The sequence below is a fragment of the Chrysochloris asiatica genome, unplaced genomic scaffold (assembly GCF_000296735.1).
Source record: "Chrysochloris asiatica unplaced genomic scaffold, ChrAsi1.0 scaffold00001, whole genome shotgun sequence".
Taxonomy (NCBI): Eukaryota; Metazoa; Chordata; class Mammalia; order Afrosoricida; family Chrysochloridae; genus Chrysochloris; species Chrysochloris asiatica.
This window is the reverse complement of record NW_006408519.1, coordinates 15,272,863-15,289,680: the sequence shown is the minus strand read 5'-3', so window position 1 is coordinate 15,289,680 and position 16,818 is coordinate 15,272,863. Positions and strand designations below refer to the sequence as shown.

General features: G+C 37.0%; 1 protein-coding gene across 2 annotated transcripts in view; it reads left to right on the top strand.

Moving 5' to 3' along the window:
* CSMD3 (CUB and Sushi multiple domains 3) overlaps positions 1-16,818 on the top strand; it is a 1,928,297-nt gene that overhangs the window by 1,461,050 nt on the left and 450,429 nt on the right. For both annotated transcript variants that reach the window (XM_006830658.1, XM_006830657.1), the window contains 2 exons: positions 3,398-3,536; positions 9,656-9,843. In XM_006830658.1, coding sequence (XP_006830721.1) covers positions 3,398-3,536; positions 9,656-9,843 — 327 coding nt within the window. The remainder of the gene's footprint in view (positions 1-3,397; positions 3,537-9,655; positions 9,844-16,818) is intronic.

Genomic DNA, 16,818 nt, shown 5'->3' with positions numbered 1-16,818 from the left:
CTCCCGCGGAGCGGCTGGTAGTTTCGAACCACTGACCTTAAGGTTCGCAGCCCGATTCGTAACCACTACGCTACCAGAGCTCCTTAAATAGTCTTAATAGGAGACTATTTAAGGTCATAGGAGACCTTATGGAGTTAAGGTCATCTGAGAGTAACTGAAACAAGGGTAACAGAGCATGGAGGAATGTGATAGTGGTCACACATTATTTTTATTTTTTCTTTTTATCTTGGTGATGGGGGTACATGTAAAGATCTAGAGTTAGAGTTAGGACTATGACTGGTGTTAGAGTTAGGCATAGGTGTTGGGCTAGGGCTAGGAGTAGGACTTGGTCTAGTTATAGGGTTACAGTTAGGCTTATTTTATGTATTTGTTTGTTTTTCATGAAATGTACTTGATTTTCTCTTCATTTGGAAGTCCTACAACTACACTGTTCCTTCTTTTTACTTTGTGATCTTTTGGTGTTGTTGCAAATTGAACCTCTCATTTTCTGTTTTCATTCTTGTAGATTTGTTTTACTTTGGATAATTGTAAATCTAAGTTCAGTTCTAGGTGATATTGTCAAGCATGTTGTATGTGGTTTTGGTTCGGTACCAAAAAATTGCTTTTAGTATTTTTGGTAAAGATGGTTCTCATTTTTACAAATTATTTTCTAATCTGTTTATCTGGAAATGTCCTAATTCACTGCCCTTTTTAGTGACAGTTTTGCTGTACATAAAATTCATGATGGGCAATTTTTTTTTCTCTCAGGGTTTTATTAATGTCATCCTATTGTCTTCTTGTCTGCATAAATGTCTGCTGAAAGAACAGAGCTCAGATTTTAATAGTTCACTATCATAGGTGGCTTTTTTTGTTTTTTTTTCTGATCTGATATCTTTGATTTTAGAGAGTTTGGTTATACTATGTTTTGGTGATTTCCTTCTTGGGGTCTATCCTGTTTGGAGTTCGTTCAGCATCTTGAATGCATATCTCTCATAATGTTAGGGAAGTTTTCTTCCAATAGTTCTTTGACAATGTGTCTCTGATTTTTTTGTGTGTCTCTTACTGTTTGGGAATTCTGATCATAGATAAGTTATTCTTCTTAATGGTGTCTCACTTAAGTCTAAGGCTTTGTTCAGATATTTTTGTTATTGTTTCTGATTGCTCCTGTAGCAGATGAACATAAGAGATTTGTAATCAAGCTCACCAATTTGGCCTTCCATTGACTTCATTCTACTTCTCTATCCCTTCAATGTATTATCTATTTCTGAAAGCTTAGTATTAATCTTCTGGATGTCTATTTGCTGTTTTGCATGGATTCGAATTTTCGTTTACTTTGTCAGTCTGTTCTTTTAATGTTTTCCTGACTTATACTAAAGTTTTATCTATCTTCTCCTTGCTTTTATTTACAACTTTCTTAATCATTCTCTCAGTCTATTGAAGATACCTAAATATTATTCTTTTCAGTTCCTTATCAGGCTGTTCCAATACCATTTCTGGTATTATATTTTCTTACTCTGTATTTTGCTGACTTGTCTGAGCAACTTGGTCTTGTTTCTTCATGTAAGCTGGTGATTGGAATGCAAAATTTGGGGAAAATAATAGGAAGGATCAGTAATTGAAAAATATGGCCTTGGTGATAGAAATGATGATGGAGATCACATGATATAATTTTGAAAAACAACAATTTCTCCATTACAAACTATCTTTTTTCCATAACATAAATGGAAACTATACATGTGGACCTCAACCAGATGGAATACACAAGAAGCACACTGTTTACATTTGTGGGAAGAGACAACCAATGTCATCAGCCAAAAATCAATATCATTATCCATAAAAAGGCCAGGGACCAACTGTGGAATAGATCATTATTTTCTTATATGTAAGTTCAGGCTGAAGCTGAAGAAATGAAACCCAGTATACTAGAGCCAAAATATGACCTTTAGTATATTCCACCTAAATTTAGAAACGATCTCAAGAACAGATTTGATGCACTAGACTTTAATGACCAAAGACCAGAGTTGTGGAATGACATCAAGAATATTATATATAAAGAAAAAAATTACAAAATGTCACTAAAAATACTTACAAGAAAGAATAAACAACTAAATGGATGTCAGAAGAGACTCTGAAACTTGTTCTTTTTTTTTTATTTTTTTAAGTTTTTATTGTGAATTATGTGTTAGTTTACATGCGAGAACATTATCCATTATCTTTACATTGATCCTATCTTATTTCATTTCATTGCAATGATTAAAATCCCCTGCATGGAACCAAAGGGTACACCCCACATGCCTGCCTCCTGGCTGCCAACACACAGACCCTCTCCCTCCCTGAGTCTAGAGTTCCACAGCCTCTTCTTCTCTCCAAGTCATCATCTCTGCCTCCATCCCTGCCTCCATTGTCACTGCCTCCTGGGACAGGGTCCCACATTTCGCTTTTCTCCATCCCTTGATGGTACCAGGGATCTCCACTCCTAGACTACAAAACCTCCTTTTGTTACAAAACATTTACATTTACCTTTCCAACACTCACTGTCAGACCTGATAGCAATCATTCCCTATTGAACCACAGGACTCCTATCCCCCACACCTTTTATCAACCCCATCCAGACAGGTTGGAAACAACTCATTGGAGATTCTACCTCTCCCCTTGCCCTCTGGAACTAGGTTCCCTATTGAAAGCTTATAAGCCAGTCACTTCTTGCCTTTGTAGCCCCCTGTTTTGGGTAGCCACAGTGTTACTTTGATCTTCAGGGTTGCTGTGATAATTATTCATTCCTACCCATTAATGTCAAAACCTCTCTCTCCACAAATGTGTAAAATGTGTCATGAAAAAATAAAATAAGCCAAATATCTCATATCCTATTGTGTGCTTATAATTAGAAGCTTCATTTTGCTTGTGTGTGTGTGCTTTATTTTGTTTTCTTTTCTTTTAGAGACTTTTTTTTTTTTCTATTAAACTCAAGGGAAGCCATTTTTACTAATCTCCACATCCAGTTTTTCTTTTACATAAAATAAAATAATAATAAAAGGGAAAGAAAGTAGATATGCATTTGTTTTATATTTTAAAGCCAATAGAGATCAAAATTGTATCCTGGTGAGGCACTGTGGGTTAATGTGCTGGGCTACAAAGTCAGTTTGAACCGCAAGGTCAGCATTTCAAGTTCAGCAGCCACTCCTATGAAACCCTATACAGGGTCATTTTGGTTTGTAACTGACTCAATGGCACTTAACAATGACAACAACAATGTGTGTGTGTGTGTACTCAATATTTTAGTAGTCTTTCTTGAAATTAAGTGCAATATTCAAGTATCTGGTACTATAAGAAGTTAGAAGCCTGTACAAAACCTCATAAACCATTATAGAGACATGCTTACTAAGATTTTTGTTTGTTTGTTTGTTTGTTTCAATTAAAGCACCCTGTGGAGGCAATTTAACAGGATCTTCAGGCTTTATTCTTTCGCCAAACTTCCCTCATCCATATCCTCATAGCAGGGACTGTGACTGGACTATCACTGTCAATACAGACTATGTTATCTCCTTGGCGTTTATCAGGTGAGTTCCTATATATTTCCACATTGGCAAAATCTTTGTAAGTCATTTTGCTTTAGCATTTGCACTAGGCAAATTTGTGGTATTGCAGGATAACATGCTGGACTGCAAGGTCAGTTTCAACCACAAGGTCAGTATCTCAAACATACCAGTTACTCCACAGAAAACCTATACAGGGTCACAATGGGTCAGAACCAACTCTGCAGCATTTAACAACAGCAATGACATACATGCAATAAGCACTGGACTGCAAACCACAAAGTCTGCAGTTTGAGCCCACCAGCTGCTCCTGTGAAGATTTAAAAGTCTTGGAAACCCTATACAGGGTTGCCATGAGTTCTTACTGACTTAATGGAACCTAACAACCACAACAACAATACGTGGCAACTTTATTAGTTTTTACTAATTCCATTACTAATGCTTTGCAACTATGCAGTGTTTAAAGTTTATAAAGTTTTGAATAGTAAATAGAGATGCTAAAGCACTTCTGAAAGGGAGTAGGAGAGTATTTCCCACAGATTCCAGCATAAGGGAACCACATTAAAGGTTGAGTAGTTCATGGACTCTCATGAAGTTTGATCTCTTTCTTCATAACCTTTCTTCTGAGCCTGTGTATACCATCATTGCTATAAAATTTTGGTTTTCCTAAACTTCAACATTAAAGGTCAGTTCTTCATAGTTTTTTGTTTTGTTTTTTTCTCCTATACGTGTACAATCTGAAGCCTTTCTAAAGCATCTAAAACCTCTTGGTGAAGCGCCAACTATTAGGTTAGGAAGACACACAATTCTAGCTATTTTTGTCTGTATGTGGTCTCATTGAGTCAAACTGAAAAATAATTTGATGTGTGATTTCTGTATGATATACCAGCAGAACTTGCAACAATATAGAGCTTTGTGTGGAGCTACCAAAAATTTGCAAACAACCATAGTGATTAGCAACATAAATATTAAGATTATTGTAGTACTGAAGTTGTGATACAACTTCCTGTAAGGGAAAAGAGGACAGCTTGTTTGAGTCCTAGCTTTGCTGCTGTTATATATGTAAACTAACACATTGAGTTAAGTTATTTATCTGAATTAAGCTCCACTTCCTCACATGGTGCCAATTGCTGGTATCACAAAAACCTGACCCAATTCTTCCCTTAATATTTCGAGTGGAATGTGGGACCCTATCTGGAGAAGCAGCAACACTAGAGATGGAGACAAAGATGAGGACATGGAGAAAGAGACCAGCTGAGGACTCTAGATTCATGAAAAGAGAATTTGTGCTTGCGGACAGGAGGCAGGCTTGAAGAATGTGCCCTTTGGTTGTTTAAATGATTATGTATTCCTGAGTGATTTTGTATGCATCAAAAACAAAAACAAAAAACCACACACACAGAGGGAATAGAAACAAATACTGTTGAATGATAAGGCATGGACAAGACTGTAATAATTGCAATGAAACGATGAGTGTAAAACCAGTGTTTTCCCATATAAACTATCACTCAATTCACAATAAAAAAAACTTAAAAAAAAACAACAAAGATTTCAATGGAAATGCCAGGTATCAGAAACTCAAAAAGTTCTTAAGTAGGAATTTTCCTAGACTGATATAGAACATTGCCCTGAAGAATTCACTACTCCTCTGATACCAGTGAGTTAAAGCTCTCTGCAATTTACTTTAAATATTAACCTTAGATATGCACTACTTTTTAAATATTAAAGCCTTATTTTATAAAGATAATTCAAATGCATGAAAATTTGACAAAAGTGTAAATATATGGAATTTTTCTTTTCCATCATTTGTATAGTTGTTGTATGCATTATAAGCTTGTTGTTGTTGTTGTGATGTGCCGTGGAGTCGGTTCCGACTTACAGTGACCCTACACAGGGTTTCCGAGGCTGTAAATCTTTACGGGAGCAGACCGCCTCATCTTTCTCCCGCGGAACCGCTGTAGTTTCGAACTGCTGACCTTGTGGCTCGCAGCCCGATTCGTAAACCACTACGCTACCAGAGCTCTGGTTTGAAGGTCAGCAGTTCGAAACTACCAGCCACTCCACGGGAGAAAGATGAGGCTATCTACTCCCGTAAAGATTTACACCCTCGGAAACCCTGTACAGGGTCGCTATGGGTCGGAACCGACTCGACGGCACTTAACAACAACATTATAAGCATATTCTTCATTAATCTTTTTCCTTCATGAAAGTTTCCTACAGGACCTTACTGTACTCACTGGTAGAGTGAAAATAAAAATGCCCTCCTTAAACTCCAGGATTATTGGAAACAGCAACTTTGTTTTCATGAAAGTGATTTATAAAATATAATGGGCTATTAGAATGCATGAGCCTTCTCATTTTATTTGAGAGACAGAGAAAATGTTAGTACTAAAACTAAAACTTAACAGGGAAAAAAAAAACTTTTTGTTTTATTTTCATTTTCAAAGAAATTTCAAATCAATTGTATTGATATACTTATTTAAGCCCAAAGCAAAAACTAAAAGGAAATACCCTGCTACCCATTGTTAAGTAGGCTTTTAGCTTTCAAAGGATGACACATAATTCTACATTATTTACAAAGCAGTTTTTTCCTGTTGCTGTTGTTATTAGGTGCCACTGAGTTGGTACTGACCCATACATAGCCACCCTATGCACTACAGAACGAAACATTGCCCCATCCTGGGCCAACTTCACTACTGTTGCCATGCTTGAGCCCATTGATGCTGCCACTTGGCCAATCCATCTCGCTGGGGGGTCTTCCTCTTTTTCTCTGACCCTCCCCACCTTACCAAACATGATGTCCTTCTCCAGTGACTCGTCCCTCCTGACAATATGTCTGAAGTAAGAGGGACGACGTGCCTCCAAGGAGCATTCTGGCTGCACTTCTTCTAACACAGATCTGTTGGTTCTTTTGGCAGCCCATGGCACTTTCAATATTCTCCTCCAACACCATAATTCAAAAGCAACAATTCTTCTATGGTTTCACTTATTCACTGTCCAGCTTTCACATGCATATGAGGTGATTGAAAATACCATGGCTTGGGTCAGGCGCACCTTAGTATTCAAGCTGACATCTTTGCTGTTCAACACTTTAAAAAGGTCTTGTGTGGCAGATTTGCCTATTGCAATACATCGTTTGATTTCTTGACTACTGCTTCCATGAGTGTTGATGGTTGATCCAAGGAGAATGAATTCCTTGACAACTTCAATCGTTTCTCCATTGACAAGAATGTTGTTTATTGGTTTTGTTGTTAAATGGTTTTTCAGAATTCTATCATGTGATCTCCAGCATCATTTCTGTCACTAAGGACATATTTTCCAACTACTGATCCTTCCTCTTTGTTTCCAACCTTTGTATTCCAATCACCAGTAAAGATCAATCATCTAGATTGCATGTTTGATCAATTTCAGATTGAAGAAGTTGGTAGAATTCTTCTATTTCATCCTCACTGGCTTGAGTGGTTGGTGCACAAATTTTATAATAGTGGTATCAACTGATCTTCCCTGTTGTTATTGTGAAGTGCCGTCGAGTCAGTTCCAATCCATAGCAACCCGACCTTGTATAGGGTTTCCGAGGAACAGCTGGTGAGCTTGAACTGCCAACCTTGCAGTTCAAATGGCTTTGCAATCTGGCACATTAACCCACAGTGCCAAACCAGGACTCCCTGTAGGTGTATGTATATTATCCTATAATAGACAGAGTTGTTCCTCATGACTGATAGTGATGTGGTCTCTTTGATGATGAATGCAATTTGTCATTCCTGGCATAGTAAACCATATGATTTTCAGATTCAAAATGACCATTACCAGTCCATTTCACCTTACTAATGCCTAAGATATCATCGATGTTTATGCATTCCATTTCATTTTTGACAATTTGCAATTTTCCTAAAGTCATACTTTGTACATTGCATCTTCTATTTGCTAAAGGATGTTTACAGCTGTTACTCTTAATTTTGAGTTGTTCCTCATTAGCAAATGAATGTCACTAGAGCTTTACTCCCACGGGCTTTACTCCATTCACGCCATCATGGTCATCTCTACTTTGAGGAGGCTGCTCTTCCCCAGCCGTGTTTTGAGTGCCTTCCAACCTGAGGGGCTCATTTTCTGGCACTATATCTGATAGTGTTTCTCTGCTACTCAAGGTTTTCAGTGACTAAATATTCAAAAGTAGTTTGTCTCTCCATCTTCTTAGTCTGTCTTTGTATTGAAGCTCATCTGAAACTTGTTTACTGTGGTTGGTTGACACTTCTGGTATTTAAAATACCTTTGGCATAACTTCCAGAATCACAGCAACTCACAAGCCACCACAGTATGAGAAACTGACAGATGAATAGTAGACTTTTTTCCTAGTTCTCCATAAATGATATACTTGACAAGCATGTTGTAATTATCATGAAACATTAATTTTTTAAAGAAGTGAACTTTAGAAAAGACAGTTGGTAATGAAACCAGGACTTAACTTTGTATATCTGCTAAAAAAAAATTGGGGAATGCGGTTCACTGACAATGTAAAGAGTAACTGACTGAATAAGGCTAAGGAAGCTAGCAAATAAAATGAAACACAACACAATAATGTGGTAGTCTTCCCAATTTTCTCACATTACAAGAATCCTTATTTATAAAATGTTGAAAGACTCTGCACTAATCCAATCTACATCATCACTATTTATGCGTAAGTAAACATTGTATGTAAGTAGACATAAACTGGATTCTTCTCCCTTACACATGCACTCAGTAAGGATTAAAACTACTTGGAAATGTAGCATCTACAATTCTTATAAATTTGGAAACATGTCACCTAAACAATATCTTGTTTAAATGCATACATACATAACAAACCTATTAAAAATGGTTTAACAATGGCAAACTTTACTGGTTTTATTTTATATCATGAAATTATGGGCTTTTATTAATGACCCAAATGAGTCCGTGTTTTTCTCTGCCACATATGTTGGGTAATACGGAGGCAGATTGATTGTATAGCTTCTGCCTTCTAAATATGTAAATTGTATAATCATTATGGAAAATGCTCATTCTTTTGAAGGTTATTTAGGTAGGTTTATTATGCATATTTTGCAGTATTTAAAATATTTTTGTCATTTACATACTAAAATGCTCTTATTCACACTTTATCTAATTTTAACAAAGAGTGTAGAGGTTTGATTTCCCCCTCATTAAATTCTCAAAAAAGAAAAAATATATTTACTTTGGGAAGAAGAATATCTAATACAATGTGTTGTGCTTCATTTGGGTAATTTGCATGCAAATTTTGTATATTAACTTTAGTTTGGAATCTGATATTTAGAGTGGAGTCCTAAAACAGAAAAAAAAAAAAAAAGCTAATAAATTTGAAGTTCAAAATAAGTAATATCTTTGATATAAAAAATGGTTGTATTTTCATGACACAAAAATTTAAAAACAGAAATTTCCTTTGTTTTACTGGTACAAACTAACTTTTCCAAAGATATGCAGCTAAAAAGGGTAGACAAGATGCTTAAACTCACATTCGGACTCACTATCTGTGCTCTTTTTATTAGCTACACTCTTTACTTTATAATCATTTATATTCCATGTAGACTCAATGCCAACATATAAGAATAATAGAAAAATAGTAATATTCATGAAATTTTCTTTTACCACTAAAGATGTTATACTCATATTTAGTATATTTTCACTAGGTGAATTTTTAAATATGCTTATTTTAATGAATTGTCTTGTTTTTAAAATATCGACTAGAATTTTTAATGTTGTTGTTATATGCTGTTGAATCGGTTCCAAATCATGGCAACCTTGTATAGGGTTTCCAAGGCTTCAAATCTTTGCAGGAGCAGAAAGTCTCATCATTCCCCCATGGAGTGATTGTCAGGCTCAATCCACTTGTGGTTCACAGTCCATACTGGGAAAGCCACTGCACTTCCAGTGTGTTTAATATCCTAGTGTGACATGGTGAATTAATGAGCTGGACTGCAATGTCCGTTTGAACCACAAGGTTGGTGGTTCAAGCTCACCATTCACACCTGGGAAGCCCTATACAGAGTTTCTGTGAGTCAGAACTGACTCAATGGCACTTAACAACAATAATAATTGTTGAACTTGTTACTATCTCTGTCTATCTTTTTTCTTTTCTTTTTTTCCCTTAGTTTTAGCATAGAACCAAATTATGACTTCCTCTATATATATGATGGACCAGACAGTAATAGCCCACTGATTGGAAGTTTTCAAGACAGCAAGTTACCAGAGAGAATCGAAAGTAGTTCAAACACCATGCATCTGGCTTTTCGAAGTGATGGATCTGTTAGCTACACTGGATTTCATTTAGAATACAAAGGTAATGTGAACATTCGATTTTAGCATAATGATTAAAATTGTGAATCTTTTCTACAGTAGAATAATTTTGTATTGGCTATTACTACTGGTTAGCTATACGTGTATTTTTTTAATGAAGACTACCTACAATTCATCTCATGAAAGTACTCTCACTGTAGAATTTTCCTCTCAGTGAGAAGAGCATTAGCATTTTTCTAATTACTACCAAAGGAAATGTATCCGGCAAAAGAATTAGCAATTAGCAATTGACTAGGACCACAAAATATTCAAAAAAAAAAAAAAAACTCATTTTCCAGAAGCTGAAGATGCACTCAAATACCTTAATTCAGAGACAATTCTTAGTCATAGGGAGAACAAAGTATAAGTGTAATTACATTTCAGAATGTCTTCAGGTATTTAAATAGCCTGGTATTCAGAATAGAGCTGTAAAATACAGTGAAAAGTATAATGATTTAAAATATTTCTGCAGATATTTAGATGACAGTAGTAGAATGACTGTGGGTGTTTATTAAATTTTAATTTTAATTTAAAAATAAAGTTGAATTTTCCATGATAGAGTCCTAAAAGGACACACTGATAGTTCATCTCAAGTTATCAATTGAGTTCTGAAAATGCATATTTTGGGTTTGCTACTTAACCACTTCTTTTTTTAGTGATGAAACTGTTTTCAATAAATAAAAATGATAAAGAATCATAAAAAAAAAATTCCACCACCTAGCTGGTCACAGCTTAATATGGTATCATATTTGTTTTAAATGTCTATATTCTTGTTTAAGAAATTTTAAAAAAAAGAAGTATAATTGAATTTCTTTTTGACTTGTTCTGTGGGTACATCTCTACAGATGAATTCCAGATTTTAAAAGTGGCATGGTTAAGGAAATTTTCATTGGTAGAAGGGAAAACTCAAAGCAAAAACCAGCAAGATTTGAATACCTAGATTTCTTCAATATCCCTGTCATTACTTGCCAAAGAGTGCCAGGGCTCCAGAATCTGTTGGATATTGGCATGTTGTGGATTTCATTTCTGTAGAAAGATTCTGCTCTCCATGATCCTTCCATTTTATAAGAGACAGTAAATTTAAAAAACAAAGCTAAAAATGGTCTTACTATTGGAGGATCTATCAGCTGATTGATACCAGTCAATGTAGATGTACCAGCTGTTTATGGGGATTGTTTGTGAATGTTATTTGCTCTCTTCCTGTGGACACTAGAGTAATTTAGTCCTGCAACTGTGGGTTAGGAAGCCACTGATTTAAGGAATTATGAACATGTCTATTATAAGACTTAGTTTACATTTTGGTTTTCAGATTTATTGATATGAGATTGTTCATAGCATCCTCTTACTGTGTTTGTTGCTTCATCTTTTTAGGAACCTCGGTTGCCCTGTATTAAGTTCAAACCAACTGCCTCCTCTCCAGGAGAAAGATGAGCCTTTATGATCCTGTAAAACTTTATAGCCTCAGAAAACTCTATACAGGGTTGCTATGAGTGAGATTTAATTAGATGGCAGTGTGTTTGTTGTTTGTTTTTTCAACATTTTTATTCTTAAAATTATTCAATTTCTTAATTCTTAATATTGCTTTCAATTTGTTATAGCTCCCTTTCTGTTTCCTTTTGTTGTTGTTAAGTGTCACTGAGTCTGTCTAATGCTTAGTGGTCCTGTATGTGGTTTCCATGGAGCAGCTGGTGGGTTTGAACTACTGACCCTGGGTTTGCAATACACTGATGATCCTACAGTGCCACAATTTAGGTTCACTATTCACCCCCATCCCCTTATTCTCTTGAGGAAACAAAATTTTGCCATTAAGACAAGTCCAACTCACGGAGACTTATGTGTCAGAGCAGAACTGTGTTCCTCAGGTTTCAGTGGCTAATTTTTCACAAGTGGATCACCAGGTTTGTCATCTAAAATGTCTATGACTGAATTCAGACCACCAAATTTTGATTAGGTGTGGAGTCTGTTAACATTTGTACTACTGAAGAACATATCTTGAAATATGTACTTGATTATTAATTTTCAATTATTTTTCTAATGGAAGCTTTTTAAATGATACATTTTCCTCTAAGTGCTACTTCAATGTTGTTGTGAAAGTTTATAAGGACCTAAAAAAAAAAAAAAAAAGTTTATAAGGACTTATCAAAACTTAACTAAAGTTTTTTTTAAAAAAAATCAAATTGAATTGTAATATGTTTTTTTCTTCACATAAGGTTACTTTGAAATATTTCAAAGTATCAAAAGGACTTTTAAGTTATTTCTATTTACAATTTCAAATTTAGCTGCAATGTGGTCAGAAAGAAATTATTCCAATTCTTGGGCATGTCTGAAGATTTTTTAATTGCTTAGTATATGGCCAATTTTAATACATGATACCTGTGTATTTTGAGATGAATTGTTATTGTTGTTAGTTACCTGTCTTAAGCTAGGTTCTCTAGAGAAGCAAAACCAGTGAAACTTTTATATGCGTGTATATATTTTAGACAGATAGATAGACAGAAATTTATATCAAGGAAATGACTGGAAGTTGTAGAGATGGGAGACTCCCAAGTCTGGGTCAGGTAAACCAAGATTAGTATGCAGGTCCAGCAGGCAGGAGGGTCCAGTAGGAAGACAGGCAGGTAGACAGGAATCACAACTCTGGGTCAGATGAACCAAGATAAGCAGGCAGGTCTAGTAGGCAGGAAGGCTGACACACAACAGAGCAGGCCATTGACTACAATTCCAAAGAGCCAGAGATTGGAGATGACTCAGATACAAGATCTTGACCCAGCAGAAAAGCAAGCAAGCTTTGCTTAAGTGTCCATTATATTGGAAGCAGGCTGCATCCTCAAGGAAACATTCTTTCAATTGATTGGCCTATCATAGCTAATCATAGACTTAACTATGCCTGCTCATAGTCAATAATCATAGAGTTAACTATAGTGTATGAGATATCTCCATGGGGACAACCACATCTCAACTACCAAGCCACTGGGAATCCTAGTCTAGTAAAGTTGACACAAAACTTAAACTATCATAATCCACCACTTGTCAACGTGGCAAAATGCCCAATTAGGTGCACCGCTTGAAGCTCTCTCCATTGGGAGGATTTCCCTTCACCACTGTCCTTCAGGGTGGTCTGAGAAAGAAGCTATAGTGCTGCTACTGTCCACTTCCAGGTGGTGTCTTCATATTGTGCAGAACCATCTGTAAACCAAACAGGAGTTTTCTCTTCCTCAGTCAACCGATCATAAGAAATTCCCCATGAAACCATAGATGTAGACTGGGAGAGGGAACATAATATAACAGGAGTAGAAACCATGGATATTTGGGCCACTTACTCATGTAACTTACTTGTTCCTTCAGGTACTGATCAAGCCCAGTCTTGTATATACCACTTCCATTTAATGAAGTCAAACTTTATGATTCTGTGAATTGGGCAACACCTAGTTCAGAATGGTTATCTCTGATCACATGATTACTTGGTAGTCCATGGTTAAGTGTTCAATTTCTACTAAGACCTAGTACCAAGTCAAAACCTGTTTCTCAAAATGACGGCACTTATCTGCAGAGGATGCTAGGGCTTTTCTCCAAAATCCTAAAGATCTACATTGTGATTTTCCAATAGGTGCCTGCCAAAGACTCCAAACTGCATCGCTGTCTGCCACCGAAACTTCAAGCACCAATAGATTTGCTGGACCATGTGGTCCAAGCAGCAGGGCAGTTTGCATAGCAGCCTTAACCTGTTGCAGCACCTTCTCTTGTTGTGGGCCCCACTCAAATTCAGCAGCTTTTCAAGTCACTTGATAGCACTCCTAAACAATGGATATATTGTCTCCAAAATCCAAAGAAGCCCACCAGGCATTGTGCATCTCTTTTGTTTGTAGGAGGGACCAGATACAATAACTTATCCTTCACTTTAGTAGGAATATCTCTCTATGCCCCACGCCATTGAACCCCTAGAAATTTCAGCAAGGTAGAAGGTGCTTGAATTTTTGTTGGGTTAGTTTCTCATCCTTTAGCATGCAGTTGTTTTACAATAAGTCTAGAGTCATTGATACTTCTGTTTCACTGAGTCCAATAAGTATAATGTCATCAATGTTATGGGCCATGTGATATATTGGGTCAGGAAAAGGCAATCAAGTTCCCTGAGGACTAAACTATGACAATGTACCTCTGACGTAATACAGTGAAAGTGCATTGTTGTCCTTGCCTGTGGAAGGCAAACTGCTTCTGGTGATTCTTAGAACCTGGAATTGAGAAAAAGACATTGACCAGATCAATAGCTGCATACCAGGTACTAGGAGATATATTAATTTGCTCAAGAAATGAAATAACATCTGGAATAGCGAATGCAATTGGAATCATGACCTGATTAAGTTTAAGATGATCCACTGTAGTTCTCCAAAATCCAGCTGTTTTTTTGTTCAGGCTAGATAGGCAAGTTAAATGGGGATCACCACTCCCACATCCTTGAAGTCCTTGATTGTAGGAGCGAGAGAGAGAGAGAGAGAAGTTTATATTAATGAAATGGCTCACAATTATAGAGGTGGGAGAGTTCCAAGTCTAGCTCAGGTGAACCAAGATTGGCAGGCAATTCTGGCAGGCAGGCAGGAGGCCTGGCAGGAAGACAGACAGACAGACAGGCAACCAGACTCTTAGAATAAGATTCTTCAATCCCCACAGAAATGTGGTATTGCTTTTGGTTTACAATTCTGCTAGGTAAAGATCATTCTAATGGCTTTCACTTGACTTTTCCAACCATAATAGATAGTTCTTATTCCATATATCAAGGATCCAATGTGAGGATTCTGTCAGTTTATGTCAATTCTAATTTTGCATTCTGGAACTGGGGAAATCACTATAGAATGAGTTAGGAGACCCACTAAATACACAGTGAGATGGACCTTAGCTAAGACTCCATTTTAATAACTTGACCTCCATATGCCCCACTCTGACTGCTGGGCCACAGTGAAATTTGGAGGCTCCTGTAATTAGTGTCAATTCAGAGCCAGTGTCTAGTAATCCCTGAAATGTCTAACTATTTCCTTTCCCACCAGTGATCAGTCACTCTTGTAAAAGGCCATAGATCCCTTTGGGGAAGGCTGTAAGAAAAACTAACAGCTAGCAATATACTGGAATCCTTCCTCTAAGAGACCTGGTCATCCCTTCATTCAAGAGGTTCTGGGTCTGTAAACTGGTTCAAGTCTTGGAACTGATTAAGAGGCCTTGACTTTATTCTGGAGATTCAAATTAGACTGTCATTTACTTGACCTACAGTTCTTCCTCTTGTACAAATCAAGTAAGTATTTAGTAGATTTCCCATCTATTTTGCTCCTAGGGGCACCCTGCCTAAAGAGCCAACAACGTAAGTCCACATGAGTCAGACTATTCTGATTACTGCTGTGATTCTGTTTTCTGTTATGGTAACCATGCCAACCTTGACTTTGTCAATTAAGTGCTGCCACTTAGCACAAAAGGCTGTGGAACAAGTGATATCATTGCTGATGACTGATGGATTTTGGCTGAAAGCAGAGAATATCAGAAAGCTGTTTACCTGTGCTTTATTGACTACACAAAAGCTTTTGATTGTGTAGATCATGACAAGCTACAGACAACATCGCAAAGTATGAGTATTCCGGAACACTTAATTGTGCTCATGAGGAATCTGTACCTGGACCAAGAAGCAATTGTTGGAACAGAACATGGGAACACTGAATGTTTTAAAATTGAGAAAAGTGTGCGACAAGGTTGTGTTCTTTCACCTTACTTATTTAACCTGTATGCTGAGCAAATAATCTGAGAAGCTGGGTTATATGAAGAAAAACATGGCATGAGGATTGGAGGAAAACTCAGTAACAATCTGCGATATGCACATGATATACAACCTTGCTTACTGAAAGTGAACAGGGCTTAAAATATTTGCTGATGAAGATCAAAGAGCACAGCTTTTGGTATGGATTACATCTCAATGTCAGGAAAACAAAAATCCTCACCACTGGACCAATAACAACATCCTTATTAATGGAGAAAAGGTTGAAGTTGTCAAGGACTTCATTCTTCTTGAATCAACTATCAACACTCATGGAAGCAGCAGTCAAGAAATCAAACGACGTATTGCATTAAGCAAATCTGCTGGACAGGAACCTTTTAAAATGTTGAAGAGCAAAGATGTCAGCTTGAGGACTAAGGAGTGCCTGACCCAAGCCATGGTATTTTCAATAACTTCATATGGATGTGAAAGTTGGACAGTGAATAAGGGAGACCATAGAAGAATTGATGCTTTTGAATTATGGTATTGGAGGAGAGTATTGAAAGTGCCATGGGCTTCCAAAAGAACCAATAGATCTGTTTTGTAAGAAGTGCAGCCAGAATGCTCCTTGGAGGCACTTCATCTCTCATACTTAAGACATATTGACAGGAGGGACCAGTCACTGAAGAAGGATATCATGTTTGGTAAGGTGGAGGGTCAGAGAAATAGAGGAAGACCTCCCAGTGAGATGGATTGCCCAAGTGGCGGCATCGATGGACTCGAGTGTGGCAACAGTAGTGAAGTTGGCCCAGGATCGGGCAGTGTTTCATTCTGCTGTGCATAAGGTCACTCTGGGTCGGTCCCAACTCGATGGCACCTAACAACAGCAACAACTAGAGGGTCCAATCAGCCCCATTGTGGTTGTTAGGTATATTAATTCAAGTAAGGCAGTTCTCATTGTCAGATCTGGTTTATATAATCTAGTAATCACAGCAGTCTTCAAGGATGCTGGACTCCCTTAACAAATTTGTTCCTCAATGTTTTGGTGAAAGGTGTGTCCTCTGAGCAGTCCATGTGTGGGTTTCTCCTGATAATTGTACTCTAGCATACCAATTTCCCAAAGCCTTTGGAATCTTTCTCTACAGAATACCAAGGCAGGTCTGATACTTACACTTGATATATTGTAGGCTACCATGCAATCATCGGACAATCTCTTTGATATCTCAAGCGAGCAAAGTTTTGCTAAAG